At 38.1% G+C, this 22,556-nt stretch overlaps 1 protein-coding gene across 2 annotated transcripts; it reads left to right on the forward strand.

Moving 5' to 3' along the window:
• Window positions 1-374: 374 nt before the first annotated feature.
• On the forward strand, window positions 375-22,208 carry nsun6 (NOP2/Sun RNA methyltransferase 6). Of its 2 annotated transcripts, none has more exons than XM_062993093.1 (12): window positions 375-419; window positions 4,901-4,996; window positions 8,040-8,195; window positions 8,364-8,458; window positions 10,666-10,772; window positions 10,883-11,036; window positions 13,544-13,625; window positions 13,735-13,854; window positions 15,284-15,428; window positions 17,864-18,012; window positions 18,365-18,490; window positions 21,566-22,208. In XM_062993093.1, the coding sequence occupies exons 2-12, from the start codon at window positions 4,907-4,909 to the stop codon at window positions 21,752-21,754; spliced, it is 1,413 nt and encodes a 470-aa protein (XP_062849163.1). In that variant the 5' UTR covers window positions 375-419; window positions 4,901-4,906; the 3' UTR covers window positions 21,755-22,208. The 2 variants fall into 2 exon arrangements, with proteins under 2 accessions (XP_062849163.1, XP_062849164.1); XM_062993094.1 differs by lacking the exon at window positions 375-419 and adding an exon at window positions 3,211-3,477.
• Window positions 22,209-22,556: the final 348 nt, after the last annotated feature.

Consider the following 22,556-nt stretch of genomic DNA (forward strand, 5'->3'; position numbering starts at 1 on the left):
GAACCGGGAATCGGTTGAAAAAGATTCGAATCTTTCTTACATTAACGGGTTGGGAACTTCAGTGTCGACTCCAAGCTTTAGAGTCGAATCCAAACAGTTAAATTGATTCGTCGTACAGGCGACGGAGAATTTTAAACTAAAACGTTGTTGTTTTGGTTTTGGTTCTATTGAAGCTATTTTACAAAACTTACTCAACAAAATAAAATTTGAACGTTAATACATTTTAATATTCTTTGTTATTTACTATTTAAAACCATAATAGCTAGTGTTTTTTGAATGTAATTAATATTGCAGTGGTTTTTTTACATTACATACGTTCTGTGTATTACTCTGGAATCACTGGGTGTTGTTTTGGTTCGAATCGGCTCTTACAACTGACTCAATGAATCCACAACTTCAGGAATCAACAAAAGAGTCAGGTAATAAATATATTTGGAATTAAATAGCCCTACACACTCGTACAGGTTTTTCTATACCCATATTCCGAATAGAGCTTGGCGGTCCCTGAATCACCCGGGTTAATGATTCGAATCTTCGTACTGAATCAGGAATCACGAGTCCGAGGAACATAAAAGTGCGTGAGTTGGTATTTTTAAATGCCAGCATGTAGATGGAAGCACTTGCATCATTTATGCATAAATGATGTGTATTTTTTGCACATTTTTGTATGCATTTTTGTATGTTTTTTTGTATATATATATATATATATATATATATATATATATATACAGTACAGGCCAAAAGTTTGGACACACCTTCTCATTCAATGCGTTTTCTGTATTTTCATGACTATTTACATTGTAGATTCTCACTGAAGGCATCAAAACTTACCTAACGTACTTAACAAAAAAAGGTGAAATAACTGAAAACATGTTTTATATTCTAGTTTCTTCAAAATAGCCACCCTTTGCTCTGATTACTGCTTTGCACACTCTTGGCATTCTCTCAATGAGCTTCAAGAGGTAGTCACCTGAAATGGTTTTCAGGTGTGCCTTATCAGGGTTAATTAGTGGTTCTTGCTTTATCAATGGGGTTGGGACCATCAGTTGTGTTGTGCAGAAGACAGGTTACTACACAGCCGACAGCCCTATTGGACAACTGTTAAAATTCATATTATGGCAAGAACCAATCAGCTAACTAAAGAAAAACGAGTGGCCATCATTACTTTAAGAAATGAAGGTCAGTCAGTCCGGAAAATTGCAAAAACTTTAAATGTGTCCCCAAGTGGAGTCACAAAAACCATCAAGCGCTACAGCGAAACTGGCACACACGAGGACCGACCCAGGAAAGGAAGACCAAGAGTCACCTCTGCTTCTCAGGACAAGTTCATCCGAGTCACCAGCCTCAGAAATCGCAAGTTAACAGCAGCTCAGATCACAGACCAGTTGAATGCCACACAGAGTTCTAGCAGCAGACCCATCTCTAGAACAACTGTTAAGAGGAGACTGCGCAAATCAGGCCTTCATGGTCAAATAGCTGCTAGGAAACCACTGCTAAGGAGAGGCAACAAGCAGAAGAGATTTGTTTGGGCCAAAAAACACAAGGAATGGACATTAGACCAGTGGAAATCTGTGCTTTGGTCTGATGAGTCCAAATTTGAGATCTTTGGTTCCAACCGCCGTGTCTTTGTGAGACGCAGAAAAGGTGAACGGATGGATTCCACATGCCTGGTTCCCACTGTGAAGCATGGAGGAGGAGCTGTGATGGTGTGGGGGTGTTTTGCTGGTGACACTGTTGGGGATTTATTCAAAATTGAAGGCACACTGAACCAGCATGGCTACCACAGCATCCTGCAGCAACATGCCATCCCATCTGGTTTGCGTTTAGTTGGACCATCATTTATTTTTCAACAGGACAATGACCCCAAACACACCTCCAGGCTGTGTAAGGGCTATTTGACCAAGAAGGAGAGTGATGGAGTGCTGCGGCAGATGACTTGGCCTCCACAGTCACCTGAACCCAATCGAGATGGTTTGGGGTGAGCTGGACCGCAGAGTGAAGGCAAAGGGGCCAACAAGTGCTAAACACCTCTGGGAACTCCTTCAAGACTGTTGGAAAACCATTTCAGGTGACTACCTCTTGAAGCTCATTGAGAGAATGCCAAGAGTGTGCAAAGCAGTAATCAGAGCAAAGGGTGGCTATTTTGAAGAAACTAGAATATAAAACATGTTTTCAGTTATTTCACCTTTTTTTGTTAAGTACATAACTCCACATGTGTTCATTCATAGTTTTGATGCCTTCAGTGAGAATCTACAATGTAAATAGTCATGAAAATACAGAAAACGCATTGAATGAGAAGGTGTGTCCAAACTTTTGGCCTGTACTGTATATATATATATATATATATATATATATATATATATATATATAGTTATATATAGTTATATATTTTTTTAGAACATTTTGCCTTTTTTCAACTTGGTTGTTTTTGTTTTTATATCTATTTAAAATAGTCTATATTCTAATTGGCACACTACATTTTTTTTCTATTTATATATTTGTATTTTATTCTGATATATTATACCTTTTGCAAATGCTTTATTCTTTGTTTCTATTTGGTTGCTGTTCTACATTTAACATATTTTAATTCTGGTTAACTAATAACTGAATTGCACATTTTTCAATTTTGTTCCATTTGTTGTTATTTGTGTTCAAGTTGTGTTTGTGTTTTGGTGTGTGGAATTTAAATTAAAATCAACATCTGTTTAATTTCAAGTGACTGAAGTGAACCGGATCACATTAGTGAGTTACTTAGATTAACCCGAATCCATAAAATGAACCGAATTTACCACCACTAATTGCGAAAAACCCACTCCATCGTCCAGCGTTGCGAATGACCTATAGTTCCGCCTTATGTGATATTATTGGCTGGTTATAAGTTAGATCCATCCTCCTGCGCCCCAATTGGTTAGTACTGGAACACTGTTTTTAGTGAGTCATATCAGTTCTTTTAATTACCAATAAGCCGGCTTTTTCGACTCTCAAGCATTAGATGGTTAAATTTATCGTTTGTTCATTGTTGATTTATTTATAATACAAAGAACAACAAAATATTCACCCGTGTATTTTGAGCTGTTTGTCTTGTTTAGAAATAAAACGGCTCTGAACTGTGAGTCGACTCCCAAAGTTTACCCCCAAAAAACCTAAACGAAGAGCCGACTCATTTGCTAGTGACTCATCAGTAGATTGTCAACTGGCGACCACCACAAACTTCGAATGTATAGACATAAATGCACACCTATAGTAAATGGTGAATTGTTCTTGGTGTTTTCTTTTTGCACACTATCACGCTGACAGCTTGTCGAGCAACGAAGATATTTATTTTTAAGCGCTGCACAATATCCAGAGGAACTACATTTCCCGACATGCCTTAATGTAAAACACTCCCAAGGCCTGACGTTTACGGATGTTATGGAAAAACGTGCACCGGTGTGAATTTAAATGTTTGCTTATTTTACAGTATAAAAGAAATAGAACGTAAGTTTGTAACAGTGTTTTGTTTAGTAATAGATTAGAACTATTTGTTTACATTTAGTTAATTAGGTTATTATGATAGTAGAGTTTATGCCATGCTTAATCTGACAGTTTGTTCATTTGGGGCAATGTTACTTTAATTGTTGAATAGATGCCACGTGGTTTGTTTAATTCACATGCCTTTAAATCGAATGCAAGACGATTTGATGCATTTTTGTCTAGAATAATTAACCCCAACTAATGCTACTTAACACTTTATTTAGAACTGTTTAGCAAGCTTTACATTAAGGGTTTATGGGTTGACTGCAAAATAGACACTCTTAGACTAGACTAAACTAGATACATTGACTGTAGACAGTGTCATTCATCTGCCAGCAGTTTTAGTTAATGACAGACCTGCTTTTTGTGTTTTTGGATTACATTCGTTTTCAGACACAATTCCTATGAGCAAGCCGTAGCCTAGTGGTTAAGGCACAGGACTAGTAATCCAAAGGTTGTTGGTTCAAGCCCCACCACTGCTAGGTTGCTGCTGTTGGGCCCTTGAGCAAGGCCCTTAACCCTCAGTTGCTCAGACTGTATACTGTAATGTAAGTCGCTTAAGGTGACTCTATGGGTTTTCTTTTTAATATTGATTGGAGAACACTGATCCATTTACACTATATGACCAGAGGTAGGTGGATCATGACCTCTTTGTACCTCCCATTGTAAAACCATGGGCATTATTATAGAGTTGCACCAATCCCCCACCCCATATATTTGCACCATATTTGCAATGAGGGCAGTCAATTAAGTCCTGTTTTTTATGGGCACACTCCTTGCTAACTGGTGTATAAAATTATTGACAGAAAATATATTTTATCCTTTTAACTTTGTGGCCCTTTCCTGTTCCAGTTTGACTGTGCCTCTGTGCACAATTCAAGGTTTACATTTACATTTTCAGCATTTAGCAGACGCTTTTATCCAAAGCGACTTACACACAATGAGCGGAACACGATGAGCAATTGACGGTTAACAGGCCAGACCCATTTGTCCAGCATCAATGCCTAACCTCACAGATGCTTTTATCTCATGGACACAAATTCCAACAGACATACTTCAAAATATTGTGTAAAGCCTTCCCATAATAGAGTAGACCATGACATTCGCAAACTAGGGGCCAGCAGTATACTTATACCCATGGTTTTTGAATGGGATGTCCAACAAGCTTATACTTTTGTCCATATAGTGTACATTAAACGTATATGAGAACTTTGTCAAACGAATGTCAAAATAATTCCTTATTTAATAATTTAGTCTATCAAAAAAAATCCAGTTTTCCAAAAACATGTAAACTTTTGACTTTATCTGTATATTACGTCATCAGGTTCACATCAATTGTTTTAAACAACTAAAAAATTTACAATTGTATCTTTTATTTACTTTACAGTGTCCCATGATGTCGGAGATAAAAAGGGTTTTCCCACAGATTGCCTTAAAGCCTGAAGTGCAGGACTATCTTCACAGTATCTATACTAACAATGAGGTAAATACTGTCACATATCTTCTTCTATTACTAGTGTTTGAGATCAAACTTATATACATACATACATAAACCTGTACCTGGTCTCAAGCTATTAAGCCCAGGTTCATTATTTCACTACCACTTTTGGTATGTTGGTTTTATGGCATCCACCAACTTCAGATTTGTCAATCAAATTGGCAGGTGGCAGAGTGTTTATCACAATAAACAAAATGCCCCTCCCCCTGCATTTTTTTTATTGCAATAAATCTAACTGAACTGTGTTACATTATTTAAGTCCATTCTTGGCATTGCTTGCAACCATAGGCTTGTGTGTGACCACTTCGCCATATCATTAATGAGTTCATATCTAGCATTGCTTGCTTTTTGGAACTCTCTAGTGAGTAAATCTCTCTGAAAAAGGTGGACTCTATGCCAACCATTCTTCTGTCACTGTTTGTTTATTAAGATTGGCTATCATTTAAATTGTATGTGCTTTTTTAACAATAGGTGTAAATAAAATGGTTAAATCTACTACAAACTGAATTTCCAGAAAAAAAGTTAAATTAATTAGTAAAATGCATTAAAACAGGACTGATTTGTTAGTTCACTTGAACCTTCATTCAACTGAAGATAGTACAAAGAGTGTTTTCACTGACTATTGTGTTAGTAATTACAAACAAATTTATAATTTGATGCCTGCAACACTATATATCTGCAAAAAATGCAGATGTCACAGAGGCACATTTAACACTGTGTTACATCAGCTTTCCTATTAATGACACTTTTTAATCATTGGGAATTGAAGATACTAATTGTTGTAGTTTTGCAAGTTGAATTTTTACCACTTCTTGGCTAATACAAGTCTTTAGCTGCTTAACAGTACATGGACGTGTTGTATAATTTATGATGCACCAGGAGACAGATCTGAACTGCAGGCAGGCCAGTCAAGCAAATGCACTGTGTGTCTACAATGCTGCGCTGTTATAGCACATACAGAATAAGGCCTGGCATTATCTTGCTTAAATAACCATGGACAATTCAGTCAAAAGAGCATTTGTATGGTTGAGCACTGATGTTGTTCAAGAAATCCTCCACTGATATTCCAGTAAATTCTAAAGCTTGTATAGTGGGGATGAGGTCAAAGCTCTGTGCAGGCCACTGAAGTTTTTTAAATCAAGCTTTTCTTCATGTCTTTATAGACCTTGCTTTGTGCACAGTGGTGAAACAGTAAATTAATTAATTTCCTTTATATAACTGATTTATTACACCTGTTAGCAATTGTTGTGCCTGAAACACATGATCAATAATTAGAAGACTGTGTTTTGACAAATCAAAGTTTGCATGTGTTATATACTGTATATTGTCAGGCATACAGTTATGGCCAAAAGTGTTGGCACCCCTGACATTTTTCCAAAAAATTAAGTATTCCTCCCAGAAAATTATTGCAATTACACATGTTTTGTTATACACATGTTTATTTCCTTTGTGTGCATTGGAATAACACAAAAAAGCAGTGAAAAAAAGCCAAAATTGATATAATTTAAAGCAAAACTCAAAAAATGGGCCGGACAAAATTATTGGCACCCTCAACTTAATATTTGGTTGCACACCCTTTGGAAAAAATAACTGAAATCAATCGCTTCCTATAACCATCAATAAGCTTCTTACACCTCTCAACTGGAAATTTGGACCACTCTTCTTTTGCAAACTGCTCCAGGTCTCTCATATTTGAAGGGTGCCTTCTCCTAACAGCAATTGTAAGATCTCTCCACAGGTGTTTAATGGGATTTCGATCCAGATTCATTGCTGGCCACTTCAGAACTCTCCAGCGCTTTGTTTCCACCCATTTCTGGGTGCTTTTTGAAGTATGTTTGGGGTCATTGTCGCAAGGACGCAAACCCAGCAAAACCTAGGACGCAAACCCAGCTTTCTGACACTGGGTTCTACGTTGCGACCCAAAATCCTTTGGTAATCTTCAGATTTCATGATGCCTTGCACACAGTCAAGGCACCCAGTGCCAGGGGCAGCAAAACAACCCCAAAACATCTTTGAACCTCCACCATATTTGACTGTAGGTACTGTGTTCTTTTCTCATTCTGTTTTCGGTAAACAGTAGAATGATGTGCTTTACCAAAAAGCTCTGTCTTGGTCTTATCTGTCCACAAGACATTTTCCCAGAAGGATTTTGGCTTCGTACATTTTGTACATTTTGGCAAACTGCAGTCTAGCTTTAGTCTAGCAGCAGTGGGGTCCTCCTGAATCTCCTGCCATAGCGTTTCATTACATTAAAATGTCGACGGAGAGTTCGCGCTGACACTGTTGCACCCTGAGCCTGCAGAACAGCTTGAATTTCTTTGGAACTTGATTGGGGCTGCTTATCCACCATCCGGACTATCATGCATTGCAACTTTTCATCAATTTTTCTCTCCCATCCACGTCCAGGGAGATCAGCTACAGTGCCATGGGTTGTAAACTTCTTGATTATGTTGCGCACTGTGGACAAAGGAACATCAAGATCTCTGGAGATGGACTTGTAACCTTGAGATTGTTGATATTTTTCCACAATTTTGGTTCTCAAGTCCTCAGACAGTTCTCTTCTACTCATTCTGTTCTCCATGCTTAGTGTGGCACACACAGACACACAATGCAAAGATTGAGTCAACTCTCCTTTTTATCTGGTGTTAGGTGTGATTTTTATATTGCCCACACCTGTTACTTGCCACAGGTGAGTTTAAATGAGCATCACATGCTTGAAACAAAGTTATTTACCCACAATTTTGAAAAGGTGCCAATAATTTTGTCCTGTCCATTTTTGGAGTTTTGTGTGAAATTATGTCAAATTTGCCTTTTTTTCTCTGCTTTTTTGTGTTGTTCCAATACACACAAAGGAAATAAACAAGTGTATAACAAAAGTTGTGTAATTGCAATAATTCTCTGGGAGAAATACTTCCTTTTCTGGGAAAATTTCAGGGGTGCCAACACTTTTGGCCATGACTGTATATATAAACAATACATATTAATGCTTAATATTAATTTTTGATAAGCATCATGTTTATTCTTATAGCTGTTGAAGGAACTAGGAGAGACGGTGGCTGAGCGAATATTCGATTCTCTGTTATCCTGTCTGTCCCACCCACCCTCTCTTACCTGCCTGAGAGCCAGTACACACATTCACACCCTACAGGACATTCAGCACAAACTGGAGCAACACCTCATTCAGGTTTGTTTCCTATCATGATTATGATTTAATTTTCAAAACTCTTATCACTGCAGCACCAGCAACAATAAACGTGTAACGCTCTTTCTAATCACCCATCATGTCCTTTTAACTCAATGACTGTTCATGTTGACACAAGGTCAAATTTAATAGTTTTGTTATTTTACCTAGGAAGAAGCTAATGGTTGTAACGGCAGTCTTTCCATTCCCATCCTCCATAACCCACAACTCCCAGATGTGCTGCTGATTCCAGTCATCGGACCAAGGTACACTTACAGTCCTATTGGGAATAGTGTTGTTCCTATCACCGTCTTGTTTTCATTTAGGTAACAATCAGGTAACTGTGAAGACAATATCATGTAATTTACATATTTTGTTCTACTTCACTGTCCAGTGATCTCTTGTGTTGTGTGTATAGGAAAATTTTCAGCCTAAAAAAGAACACTTTGGTAAAGTCACATGGTGTAGGCCAGATTATAAGATCTTATGTATGACAGACTTTTAGTAATTTTAGTAAGATGACCTGTTAATGCCATCACTACTGTAAAATATGGTGGTGGCAGCATCATATTATGTGGTCTGTATTAATTAAAAAAATAATCTTATGTAAAGCCTGTTTTCATCTACCAGAATTCTAAACTGAATAATTTATTCATCAAATTAAACATTTACTACAGAGAAAATTATTTACTAATTTAAAAATGTTAAGAGTTGTAGTACAATTAATACAAATCAAAGGTTGTGACGATATGTAACAGAGGGTTTAAGGACTAAATACCTTTTAAGGCAGTGTAAAAATAGTCCTAAATATAACACATACTAGTTTTCTTCCAGGTGTACGTCAGGCTGTGGGAGGGTGAAATATGAACACGAGTTCACAGTCTTCTGTCTATATATTTATTCATAGATGTACACAGAATAAACATCTCTGTGGTTTGGACGCAAATGACTATTTGGGACAAGAATAGCTTAGTTAAGACAGCTCTACCATCAGCTTTGTGTGTGTGTGTGTGTGTGTTTGAGAACTTGGTTATTTAGATTTGTATTTGTATTATGCAAGTTAAATATATGTATATTAATGTAAATGTAGTACTGGGGTTGCATCCTCCCCTTTGTTTGGTGTGTTCTGCTTTCTTTCTGAAATATCTTTGGTCAGCCAAGATGTTTTGCCATTAAAATGTGCTTTTAAAGCTCTAGAGCAAAAAAAATTATCATTGTGCATAAATCACTGCACTGTTTCCTTAAATTGAGTTTTTTTGTTAAATAATCCCAAAATTACCTAAAATGTGCACTGGTAATTATTTGTTCATATATTACAAATAAGGTGAATATATTAGCAGTTGAAAGAGAAAATACATTGAAAGAGGAAAAATATTGTTAATGTCATTGGTATTAGCTGGTCATTGAACAAAAATGAGGTGGTTATATAGGACTCGCTGAATCTTGTGATGCTAATTATGCTTAGGATTATAATGCCTATATGCATTTTGCTATTTTTTTAAAAACATTTTGTTTATGCATTTTTTTCCCTTTTTTCTCCCGACTTTTTAGCGTGTCCAATTGAGTCACGCTTCCTCTCCGCTAATGCCGACCCCCGCTCTGATTTGAGGAGAATGAAGCTAACCCACGCCCCCTCCGACATGTGGGCAGCAGCCGTATGCATTTTGTCACCCACACTAGGCGAGTGCATATATGCGAATCAGCCTTGTGTACGTAGAGACACACCCTGATCCGCACTCTTTCCCCGCCTCTGTGCAGGCGCCATCAATCAGCCAGCAGAGGTCGTAGTGCATCAGTTACAAGGAGTCCCTATCCGGCCTAAGACCCCACCCCTATATGAACAGGGCACTCGTTGTTCATGTGGCCGCTCAGCCCCGGATGGCAGAGCTGAGCTTTGATACGATGTATTAAAAAAAAAAAAACCCAGCTCAACTTCCTAACCAGAAACCATTAAGTACTTGTAGGACAGCATGAATAAAAGGACCGAAGCCAGCAGGCGGTCCTTTTTCTTATTCGCTTTTCTAAATAAAATGGACAGAAAATCCACATAGACGGTCCTAATTCAATTCAGGTTTTTTTTTTTTTTTTTTTTTTTTTTTTTTTTTTATACATTAAGCCTGCATTAAAAAATGCCAATGTATTAAGGGTCTGTGCGGGCCACTGCAGATCCTCCACACCAAACTCATCAATCCAGTTTATTATGAACATTATTAGTATGTGCACAGTGTCACAGTCATCCTGGAAAAGAAACGCCTTCTCCAAACTGAAGCCACGGAAATGAAAGCATGTAATCATTTTTATACACCTGTTAGCAATGGGTGTGGTTGACACCTGAAATCAGTAATAAGGAGTGGCGTTCATATACTTTTGGTCTTATAATGTGAATGTTATATATGCTAAATGTCCAAGCACCAACCAGTTTTCACCATATTTTATAGTTAATTATAGGTGTGTCACTGTTCTTCTTTTTCAGGGATGTGAGTGTACTAAATTCAGAAGTGATTGTCGATGCACAGTGTGGCAGTGCCGTATTGAGAGGTGCACATGTGTTTGCTCCGGGCGTCCTCAGTGCACCTAAATGTAAGAAATTAAACATTAAGTTACTTGATCTACAACAATTTAACCCATCACCCAGTCATAAAAATGTGTACATATTTTATTACATTGATGTGTGTGTGTATGTGTGTCAGTTTTGAAGGCAGGTGGTGTAGTGTCAGTGTTTTCTGTTGTGGAGGGAAGATGCACACGTGGAGCTAAAGAATTTCTGGGAAAAAAGGTGTTTCTTGGAAATGGTGTCTCCATGATGGACCGTTCTGATATATTTTGTGCTGAGGGGCCTGTAAGGTAAATGCGAAAAAAGGATAATGTAGCATTATATACAGTGGATTGGTCATAATAAGGGTCTTTTCTGTGTGGAGTTTGCATGTTCTCCCCGTGTCTGTGTGGGTTTCCTCCCACAATCCAAACACATGCAAGTGAGGTGAATTGAAGACACAAAATTGTCCAAGACTGTGTTTGACATTAAACTTGTGAACTGATGAATCTTGTGTAAGAACTAAGTAACTACTGTTCCTGTCATGAATGTAACCAAAGTGTGTAAAACATGACATTAAAATCCTAATAAATAAATAAATAATCATGATAAGGATTTGATTTAGAATGGCTATAATTGCCAATTTTACCCATGAATCGAAATTTAACGGTTTTAGAATTATTAAAAAATTTACTGAAAATAGAAAAACTGAAATATTTTATTCTTAGAAGTAGGGATGTAACGATACACTCTACCCACAATGCGATGCGATTCACGATATGTACAAACTGCAAAAAAAATGCTGCACATTTCCCTTTTTGTGTAAAAAAAAAACTTAAATAAAATTTTAAAACAAATCCCAAATTATATAAATAAATGAATAATACAAATAAAGAAATCCTCACATAAATAAATTTGGCTGGAAAATTCCGAACCTGGCAATCCTGTAGTGACGTCAACCAAGTTAGGTGAATAGCGCTAGTGCCCTCTGCTGTTTAAAGTGAAAATTGATTCATTATACATTTAAACCGATTTGAATCGTTACACATGTGAATCGGTTTTTAACTGTCTTGTGAAGTATTCAGACCTATTGCGGTGGCACTTAAATTGTGGTCAAATGCATCGTGTTTGCTTTAAGCATTAAATGGCATGTAAAGGACTCTGGCAACATGAAGAAAGAGATTCTCTGATGGGCAGAACAGCAAGCACCATGTCTTGCAAAAAATAGGCACTGCACTTTCATTGTCATTATGAGTGATTAAGTGTAGCTTGATGAAGAAAATTATGGAAATTATATCCATTCAAAATCAAATTCACAACACAGCAAAGGGTGAAAAAGTCAAGGGGCCTGAATACTTTCTGAATCCACTTTATACCGTATGCTCTAATAGTAAGGTAGAGAAACTTGCCAGATAACCATTACCATAAAGCTTATCCCAACTGAGTGCCCTACATATAACAGAGAAAGACAAAGATTGCATATGCCTGGAACAATAAAAGAAACCCTCAATCAAGTTAAGACTTCTCACTAATATAAGGGTGTTTTTTATATAAACCACCTCCTTGTTTCTACACTCACTGTCCATTTTATCAGCCCCACTTACCATGTAGAAGCTGTTCTTCAATGGTCAGGACCCCGACAGGACTACCACAGAGCAGGTATTATTTGGGTGGTGGATCATTCTCAGCACTGCAGCGACACTGACATGGTGGTGGTGTGTTAGTGTGTGTTGTGCTGGTATGAGTGGATCAGACACAGCAGTGCTGCTGGAGTTTTTAAATACTGTGTCCACTTACTGCCCACTCTGACACTCCTACCTAGTTGGTCCACCTTGTAGATTTAAAGTCAGAGACGATCGGTCTACTATTGCTGCTATTTGAATTGGTCATTTTCTAGACCTTCATCAGTGGTCACAGGACGCTGCCCATGGGGCGCTGTTGGCTGGATATTTTTGATTGGTGGACTATTCTCAGTCCAGCAGTGACAGTGAGGTGTTTAAAAACTCCAGCAGCATTGCTGTGTCTTATCCACTCATACCAGCACAACACACTAACACACCATCACCGTGTCAGTGTCACTGCAGTGTTGAGAATGATCCACCACCCAAATAATACTCCTGTGGAGGGTTGAATACTCCTGACTGTTGAAGAACAGGGTGAAAGCAGGCTAAAAAGGTATGTAGAGAAATAGATAGATTACAGTCAGTAATTGTAGAACTGCAAAGTGCTTCTATATGGTAAGTGGAGCTGATAATATGTACAGTGAGTGTAAAAACAAGGAGGTGGTCATAATGTTATTCCTAATCGGTGTATATTTGTTTATTAGGATTTTACACAAGATTTATCAGTTCAAGTTTAATGTGAAACAGTCACAGACAATTGTGTTTCTCCAGTTCACCTCACTTGCATGTCTTTGGACTGTTTGAGGAAACCGGAGCTCATGGAGGAAACCCACACAGACACTGGGAGAACATCCAAACTCCATACAGAAAGGACCCAAACTGCTCCACCTGGGAATCGAACCCAGGCCCGTCTTGCTTTGAGACGATGGTGCTACCCACCGAGCCACCGTGCCACCCCAACAAATATAAGACAAACCCTAGTAAAATATAAAACACATAACAGTATAAAATCACAAACATTTGCAAACATGGCATTAAACAAACAAAACAATAATAATAATAAGATGTATACAAAGCAATGTTACTATTACTTTAGAAACTGGTAACATTTTATGTCTAAGAATGCCTTTTTTCTTCCAAAATCTTTTCTTTCTTTGTCTTCTGGTGATATTTTCTTTTTCTCTGTGATATTTTAGGGGCGTGGCTATCAGGATGGTAGACTCTCTTTACCGAAGCCCATGCTTTGATGGCGTGCTGCAAAATGAGGTGTTCCTTCAGGTATTTTTAGCTGATGTTTGGACGTTCCTAAAGAGCTCAGTTATATGCAGTAATAATTTGACCTTAGGTGTGTGTGTGTGTGTGCGTGTGTGCGTGTGTGTGCGTGCAGAACCTCCCATCAGTCGTGGTGGGACATGTTTTGGGTCCTCGCCCTGGTGAGAGGATTTTAGACATGTGTGCAGCCCCGGGAGGGAAGACCACACACATAGCTGCACTCATGGGTAATCAGGTGAGTATGTTTATACACTACCGAGCGCTTTATTAGGCACAGCTAACTGGTATTTTAAAATACTGTTTAAATGTAAGGCCTCTTTATTAGGAACACATACCCTGTTAGAGCGTGTTGTAGGTGTACTAGAAACTAGATGTACTCTAGGAAACTAGAGCTGTGTTCTTTTTATTTCTTCTATCTGTTGGCTTTATACTTATGATTGGAGCTTTATTCTCTTCCAAGCACTGACAGTGAAAAGTAAAAATCCCAACAACCCTGTTACAAAATCCCAACATCTGCAACACTTATACAATATTATACAACAGTTAGTTCCGACCTTACAATCTGATTGGTTGAGAAGCGTTCTAACTGTGCTGATATTCGTGATAACAGCACGGTCTTTTCACACCATAACTGTATTACTCCGCTGACACGTTGCCATTAACGACAAGCTTCATGCACACAAACGCGCACGCAGGCGACACACACTTTATTCCCGATTACGTTTTAAATCCGTTATCTAATACACAATCTAGCGCACTATGTAGGGAACATAAATCCGTTATCTGATATACAATCTAGTGCACTATGTAGGGAACATCACTGTGTTTGTAACACCATAATCCTTTGGTGTGTGTGAGAGCTTTTTTTATTTCTTTTTTCCCTTCGGAGGTTCTTGCCCTCTTCTTTTTGTTCTTACCTCCCTGAAATGAGTTTTTGCAACTTGGGATGTTTGCTTTGTAGTGTTAAACTTTATATTCGTTGTGGAACTACTTTTTGGCGGAAGGTATTGTCAATATTAAAGCATATTTATTATGAAAATTCAGGGCTTCTTTGATTTATTTTCTTTCTTTATTTTGTAAAAACTGTTGTATAAAAGCAATAGAACACTTGAGGTTGTGTGTTATCACGAATAACACACAACAGCCTTCGGCTCGTGCCTGCGACCAAATCACAGCCGTGATTCGCGATAACACACTCCCTCTCGTGTTCTATTGCTTAAATAACAGATATGCTAAAGTCAGTAATTGTATACTGTAGTGGATGAATTCACATTCCAGATAGGAGTAAAGTGTATATCTGGGTATATTAATAAAGTGTATAGCTTGGTATATCAATACACAATAAAGTCACATGGTCAGATGAAAAATGTACCATAGAAGGTGCTTGGGTGTGATGGGGCAGTCTAATGCACTGAGTCAACATACACAATTGGCATAGTCAGGCTGAGGGATAGTTGAATCGCCTCCTTGCCACTACAGCAGCGTCTTCCGCTGTCTGTTCAATAGGCTGACACAAGCAGCAAGAAAAACACAAAGGGCATAAAGTGATCCTCTGTACAGATTTATACATTCTGTGAAAGCAGCTGGCTGCTTTATACATGTAATAGCAAAACTATACTAGTAGCCTTTGTATTTTAATTTCTTCATTGCATGTTGTGTTTTAGGGTGTGGTAATTGCTCTGGACAAAATTAAATCCAAAGTGGAGAAGATTTGTGAAAACGCTCGCGCTTTGCAGCTTGACTGTATTAATGCATATTGTTACAACAGCATACATGCCGTCTGCTCCGATACTACCCAGCAATGTACAGGTAAGGATTAAATCACCATAATGTGTATTAATATACATCAATAAGCCAAATTGGACCACTTCCAAAAATATGCCTATTAATTGTGCATGACTGTCAGGAATATATTTAATGTTGGGCTAATGGTATTTATTCGTAGTACATGAATGACCTGCCAACAAGTTGTCTGGCACTTGTTCAGTACAGACCAACAAAAGAGATACTTTGGCTCAAATTGCAGATGATTTTAATACTAGTAATAAGGTGAATGTGTCAACACAGTGCATCAGACCCTTCTGTGTATGGGACTACACAGTCTCAGGCCAGACAGAGACACCTACAATGGGCATGTACACATCAGAACTGGACATATAAGCAATGGAAAAGGTTGACTGGTCCATCGAATTTTCTTTAAGATCATGTGGATGGCTGGTCACATATTCACCATTTAGCTGCTGAAGTGATGACACCAGGATGCACAGCAGAACAATCCAACCCACAACGTACAGAAGTTGAAGAACCTGCTAGTAATGTTCTGGTACAAGGTACCACAGGACTTTATGGGTTGGTTTCACAGACAGGGATTAAGCCTAGTCCTAGACTACACAGCATTTTGAATGGAGATTCTCCGTTTAAAGCAAAATGTAGTCCTGGACTAGCCTTAATCCCTGTCTGGGAAACCAACCCTATATGTTTTATTATGTTTTATAACTCCAGCAGCGCTGCTGTGTCTGATCCACTCATACCAGCACAACACACACTAACACACCACCACCATGCCCTTGTTACTGCAGTGCTGAGAATCATCCTCCACCTAAATAATACCTGCTCTGTGGTGGTACTGACCATTGAAGAACAGGGTGAAAGCAGGCTAAAAAGGTATGTAGAGAAACAGATGGACTACAGTCAGTAATTGTAGAACTACAAAGTGCTTCTATATGGTAAGTGGAGCTGATACAATGGACAGTGAGTGTAGAAACCAGGAGGTGGTTTTAATGTTATGGCTGATCGGTGTATATTGTGTTGTGTTGAGTATAGAGTTGTGATGTGTTGCTAGTCATGTTGCAACATTGCAAGGCATCAAAGCATATAGACCCAAATTAACATCATAAAGCTGTAAAATGTGATCTAATTGTTGGTGTCAGACAGGGTGGTTTTAGTATTTCCGAAATTCTGATCGTTTAGGATTTACAGACACAACAGTGTTTAAAGTTGACACAGAACAGTGTCTTGTTGATGAGAGAGGTCAGAGAAGAATAGCCAGACTTATAATAGCCCAAATAACCTACTTATGCATCTATGGTGAGCAGAAAAGCATGTCAAAATACTCAACACATAAAACCTTTAGGATAATGGGCTACAACAGCAGAAGACTACATTGATTTCCAGCTTTTGTAATAACTGTGCTATTGACTGGCTCATTGCATAATTACATGGAAAAAGTAGTTGTACATGTGTTAATTTTATCACCTACAATAACATAAAAATCAGTTCTGTGGATATCTAAAACTACAGCTCAAAAGTAGTTATTATCAAGCACTAATTATATCCCTCTCCAGATGTGATTTCTTACAAAAATGTCACAATAAAAAACAAACTCCATTCCTGCATTTCTGGCCTGCAACACATTCCAAAAAAAATTGGGACGGTAAAGCATTTGCCACTTTGTAATGTTGCCATTCCTTTTCACCACACTTAAAAGACATTTTGGCACTGAGGATACCAAGCGATTCTCCACACATTCTCTATTGGGGACAGGTCAGGACTGCAGGCAGGCCAGTCCAGTACCCGTACCCTCTTCTTCCGCAGCCATGCCTTTGTAATGTGTGCAGCATGTGGTTTTGCATTGTCTTGTTGAAAAATGCATGGACGTCCCTGTAAAAAAAAAAAGAGGTCTTGAAGGCAGCATATGTTGCTCTAAGATCTCAATGAATTGTTTAATGATATTATGCACTGTAGAGGGAGAAATATGCAAGTCCCTTTCAATTTTTCTTTGAGGTACATTGTTTTTAAACATTTTAATCATTTTCTCATGCATTTGTTGACCAACTGGAGATCTTCTGATCATCTTTGCTCATCAGAGACTCAACCTTTCCTGGATGCTGCTTTTGTACCAAACCATGATTACAATCACCTGTTGACATCACCTGTTGAATCACATCATTATTTAGTTTTTTCACCTCATTACTAGCCCTAAATTGCCCCCGTCCCAACTTTTTTTGGAATGTTTTGCAGGCCTGAAATGCAGGAATGGAGGTATATTAACAAATGAAATGAAGTTGAGCAAATTAAAGTCAAAGTAAATGTAAGGAACACTGCATTTTTATTTTATTTCCATTTTCCATACTGTCCCAACTCTTTCTGATTTGGGGTTGTATATCTGAATATTTTAAACCTAAAAACACATTTTAAATGGATAATTATGAACACTTCAGCCTCATGTTCATGTGTGTTTTTAGATGCTCCTCCTTTTCCAGAAGAGAGTTTCGATCGTATATTGTTAGATGCTCCATGCAGTGGTTTGGGACAGAGACCTAACATGGCAGTGAGTTGGAGTCTGAAGGAAGTGCGTTCATACCCACCTTTACAGAGAAAACTCCTAAGCACGGTAGGGGGAGCATGTACACTTGTTTTAAGTTTCTTTCTTTTCTTTTTTTTTTTTAAACATGCATCTATGGCCTGTAGATGGTGCTGTTTACTTACCCACCTCCATCTACAGGGTGACTGTCTGTGCAACGACTGACCTCTAAAATACACTGTTTATATGCTGAGTGTCTTTCTTTACTCCTCTTTAAAACGATACAATAGTTTACTATATATCTATATAGTAAACTATGCTGTACATCTGTAGTATGAAGTGGTGTCTTCCCATACAAGAGCTGATTTGTAAGTGTTTGGTTGTGTGCCATTTGTCTCTCTGTAAGTAATACCTTTTGTACTTGCTTTTCTATGTGTTCCAGGCGGTGCGACTCTTGAAAAAGGGAGGCGTATTAGTATATAGTACCTGCACTGTAACTCTGGCTGAGAATGAAGAACAGGTGGCCTGGGCATTAAAAACATTTCCATGTTTAACACTAGAGCCACAGGTAACAGGACACACATTCTTGCTTGTGCCACTATATTTTAAAGCACCCCTAAACAGGTCAATTTAAACCATCATTAATGAAGTGAGTGTAAAAGAAAGGTTTTGTTTTTAATGCAGTTCTTATTACTACCAATACTGTCCAGGAACATGACTAGAATATTAAGCAATTATACATCATTTTACAAATGAACAATTTCCTCCCACCGCCCCATAATCAAAGACCAGATAGCTCAACTGTATCATATTTGTATGAAATAGTTTTAAATACTGCTTCATAATTGATCAGTTAGAACTGAATACTAATCACTACATGTATGTAGTTTATAAAAGATGCAGTTTCATGAAGCCCCATGTTAGTTACTTCTGTTGTTCATATCAGTTTTGTCACTGAAAAAAATGATTGATTGTCTTAATTTAGGACATTTGTTCTAAACAAAGATAAATTATGATTATGAATTAAAGTAAATTATTTGAATAAGATTTGTGGTAATAAGCTAATTCACGCCTGCAGTCAACAGCATACGCTTTCTGTTTTGAGTGCTGAACTGGCATTGCTTTTAAATTTAACAGGGGATAACCTAATTTATGTTTATGTGATATGCTAACAGTGACCTGGACAGGCAAGGAAAATGACTTATAAAATACCAAATCTTGTGTACAGAACCTGATTGGCTTTCCATTATTAATTTTTTGATGTTGATTTGGATGTGCAAAATACAGCTATATTGCTAAGTCATAACTAAATCACTAGCTGTTACACATTGGCAGACCATTCCAGTCTCATTATGACCACAACCACTTCACAAACTAACATGAACAGAAAGTTTTGGATGTGACCAACCCTTCAGACGGTTATTGCCAGATGGAATAACTCATTCTTAAATTCTAAAGATTTTAAATTCTTAAATTCTAAAGATTTTAAATTCTTAAATTCTAAAACACAAAATGGATGGTAAACAAAAGGTTTCATTTATACATAAATATTACTTACAGTCTTTATTCTGTTTAGATAAACTCTGTGTTAAATCATTTAGGGTTTTTAATAAAGCAGGAGAAGACACATAGTTGACATTGTCTGGTTTTGGTCTAGTGTCTAGAGTTTTTTTTAATATCTAGATGCTTATGAGGCTCATTTGAAAAGTGCCATAAAACAAACTCCTTTTTCGCTTTCCAAAACCAGGTGTGTATTATCAGCAGCCACACAGGTGCAAGAGGTTGCCAGTTACAGTACATGTTTGTTCCATTGAAATTTTTTTATGTTAATTATTTATTAATTGATTGAGAGATTGTGGTAAGCCATATAGGGTGGTCTACTGTATACTCTTTTATATCTATAATTCTTTCTACACTTGCATTTCCACTTGCATGCCCAGAGTGCTTTTCAGAATCCAATTCACTTCAGCTTTTTAAACTTTGGGTTTCAAGCTGACTGCAGTTAGTAGGTGGTACCAGGCACAATTTGCAAAACAAGCCACAGCTTCAGTTATTTAAATTAATTAAATTACAACCCCAAATCAGAAAAAGTTGGGACAGCATGGAAAATGCAAATAATAAAACAAAAACACAGAGTTTCTTACATTTACTTTGACTTTTATTTGATTGCAGACAGGATGAACCTGATATATTTCATGTTTTGTCTGCTCAATTTCATTCAATTTATTAATAAACATCCATTCCTGCATTTCAGTCCTGCAACACATTCCGAAAAAGGTTGGGACAGTAAAGCATTTACCACTTTGTAATGTTGCTATTCCTTTTCACCACATTTAAAAGACGTTTTGGCACCGAGGAGACCAAGTGATTTAGTGTTTCAGCTTTTATTTTGTCTCATTCTTCCTGCAAACACGTCTTAAGATGTGCAACAGTACGAGGTCGTAGTTGTAGCATTTTCCGTTTCAAAATTCTCCACACATTCTCTATTGGGGACAGGTCAGGACTGCAGGCAGGCCAGTCCAGTACCCGTACCCTCTTCTTCCGCAGCCATGCCTTTGTAATGTGTGCAGCATGTGGTTTTACATTGTCTTGTTGAAAAATGCATGGACGTCCCTGGAAAAGATGACATCTTGAAGACAGCATATGTTGCTCTAAGATCTCAATGTACTTTTCTGCATTAATGCTGCCATCACAGAAGTGTAAATTAGCTATGCCAGGTGCACTGACCCAGCCCCATACCATGACAGACCCTGGCTTTTGGACTTGTTGCTGATAACTTACTGATTTCGTCTTTGGTCTGGAGCACACGGTGTCCATTTTTTCCACAATACACGTTTCCACTGTGTGATGGTCCATCCTAGATTCCTCCGAGCCCAGAGAAGATGATGCCACTTCTGGACATGGTTAACATAAGGGTTCTTTTTTGTGGCAGTTTTAAGTGGCATTTGTGCATGTAACTCTGTATTGTAGTGCTTGACAAAGGTTTGCCAAAGTAATCCCTCACCCATGTGGTTATATCAGCTATTGTTGAGTGGCGGTTCTTGATGCAGTGCCGTCTGAGGGATCAAAGATCACGGGCGTTCAGCTTAAGCTTGCGTCCTTGGCCTTTACGCACTGAAATTTCTCCCGATTCCTTGAATCGTTTAATGATATTATGCACTGTAGAGAGAGAAACATGCAAATCCCTTCCAATCTTTCTTTGAGGAACATTGTTTTTAAATATTTCAATCATTTTCTCACACATTTGTTGACAAACTGGAGATCCTCTGATCATCTTTGCTCATTAAAGACTCAGCCTTTCCTGGATGCTGCTTTTGATCTGTTTGGAATCACATCATTATTTAGTTTTTTCACCTCATTACTAGCCCTAAATTGCCCCTGTCCCAACTTTTTTTGGAATGTGTTGCAGGGCTGAAATAAAGGAATGGATGTTTATTAATAAATGAAATTAAGCTGAGCAGACAAAACATGAAATATTAAATGTAAGGAACACTGCATTTGTATTGTATTAGCATTTTCCATACTGTCCCAACTTTGTCTGATTTGGTGTTGTACTTATTACCAAACACATTTCACAATGTGTCCTGTCACCTTCATGTGTCTGACCCTGAATGTGTTCTGCTTTTCTGTTTTAATTTCCCAGAAGCCCCATCTCGGATCTGCAGGCATGCCTGGAGCTGCATTATCATGTGACCAGCGACGGGTGCTACAAAGGTTCCGACCAGAACTAGTATGGGATGGGACAAACAGCGGTCTGCTTTCCGAGGACCTTATACAAAAAGCCAATTCTGACACTATAGGCTTCTTCATAGCAAAGTTCAGCAAGAGATAGAGGGCTTTAAAACACATGCACTGCCTCAGACATGTCTGCTCACAGGTGCATATTAGGGGAGGTGCAGGAGAGAGAGAGAGAGCAACCAGATCAGAAAGATGGAAGGATGGGAAGGTTGAATGGATAGACGGCATGAATGGAAGAAAAACAGCAGTGTGGGCGGTGCCATGCGTACTTTTTCTGTTGCTATGGCGACTGTGACGCAACAGCTGCTATGGTGATGGCTGGTTTGCGTGACCAGTGGAGTGTGTGCAAGAAGCAGCATGCAGTCAGAGGACAGGACAGTACTGACGGATCCTTCCAGATCCAGCTAATGACTGACAATTTGTTTCCTTTAAATAGCAGATTCACGTAACATTTGCTTGTTATGCAATTTCATATTAATTGAACAATTTTAAAGCTTGAGGTTGTTTATTGTTATGAGTGCACTTTTAACTAAATAAAATTACCAAGTTTGACCATTTAAAAAGTTACTGAAATATAATAATTATTAAAATATTAACATAGTAATGATGATGATAAGATGATTATTATTATTCTTACTATCATGGAGTTTTTAAACACCTCACTGTCACTGCTGGACTGAGAATAGTCCACCAATCAAAAATATCCAGCCAACAGCGCCCCATGGGCAGCATCCTGTGACCACTGATGAAGGTCTAGAAGATGACCAACTCAAACAGCAGCAATAGATGAGCGATCGTCTCTGACTTTACATCTACAAGGTAGACCAACTAGGTAGGAGTGTCTAATAGAGCGGACATTGAGTGGACACGGTGTTTAAAAACTCCAGCAGCACTGC

Source organism: Trichomycterus rosablanca, chromosome 4 (genome assembly GCF_030014385.1).
Source record: "Trichomycterus rosablanca isolate fTriRos1 chromosome 4, fTriRos1.hap1, whole genome shotgun sequence".
Taxonomy (NCBI): Eukaryota; Metazoa; Chordata; class Actinopteri; order Siluriformes; family Trichomycteridae; genus Trichomycterus; species Trichomycterus rosablanca.

Coding starts and splice junctions, on each gene's coding strand:
- nsun6 (XM_062993093.1), top strand. CDS start 4,907: ATGATGTCGGAGATAAAAAGGGTTTTCCCACAGATTGCCTTAAAGCCT. Junction 8,196..8,363: donor TGGAGCAACACCTCATTCAG/GTTTGTTTCCTA, acceptor TATTTTACCTAG/GAAGAAGCTAATGGTTGTAA. Junction 8,459..10,665: donor ATTCCAGTCATCGGACCAAG/GTACACTTACAG, acceptor CTTCTTTTTCAG/GGATGTGAGTGTACTAAATT.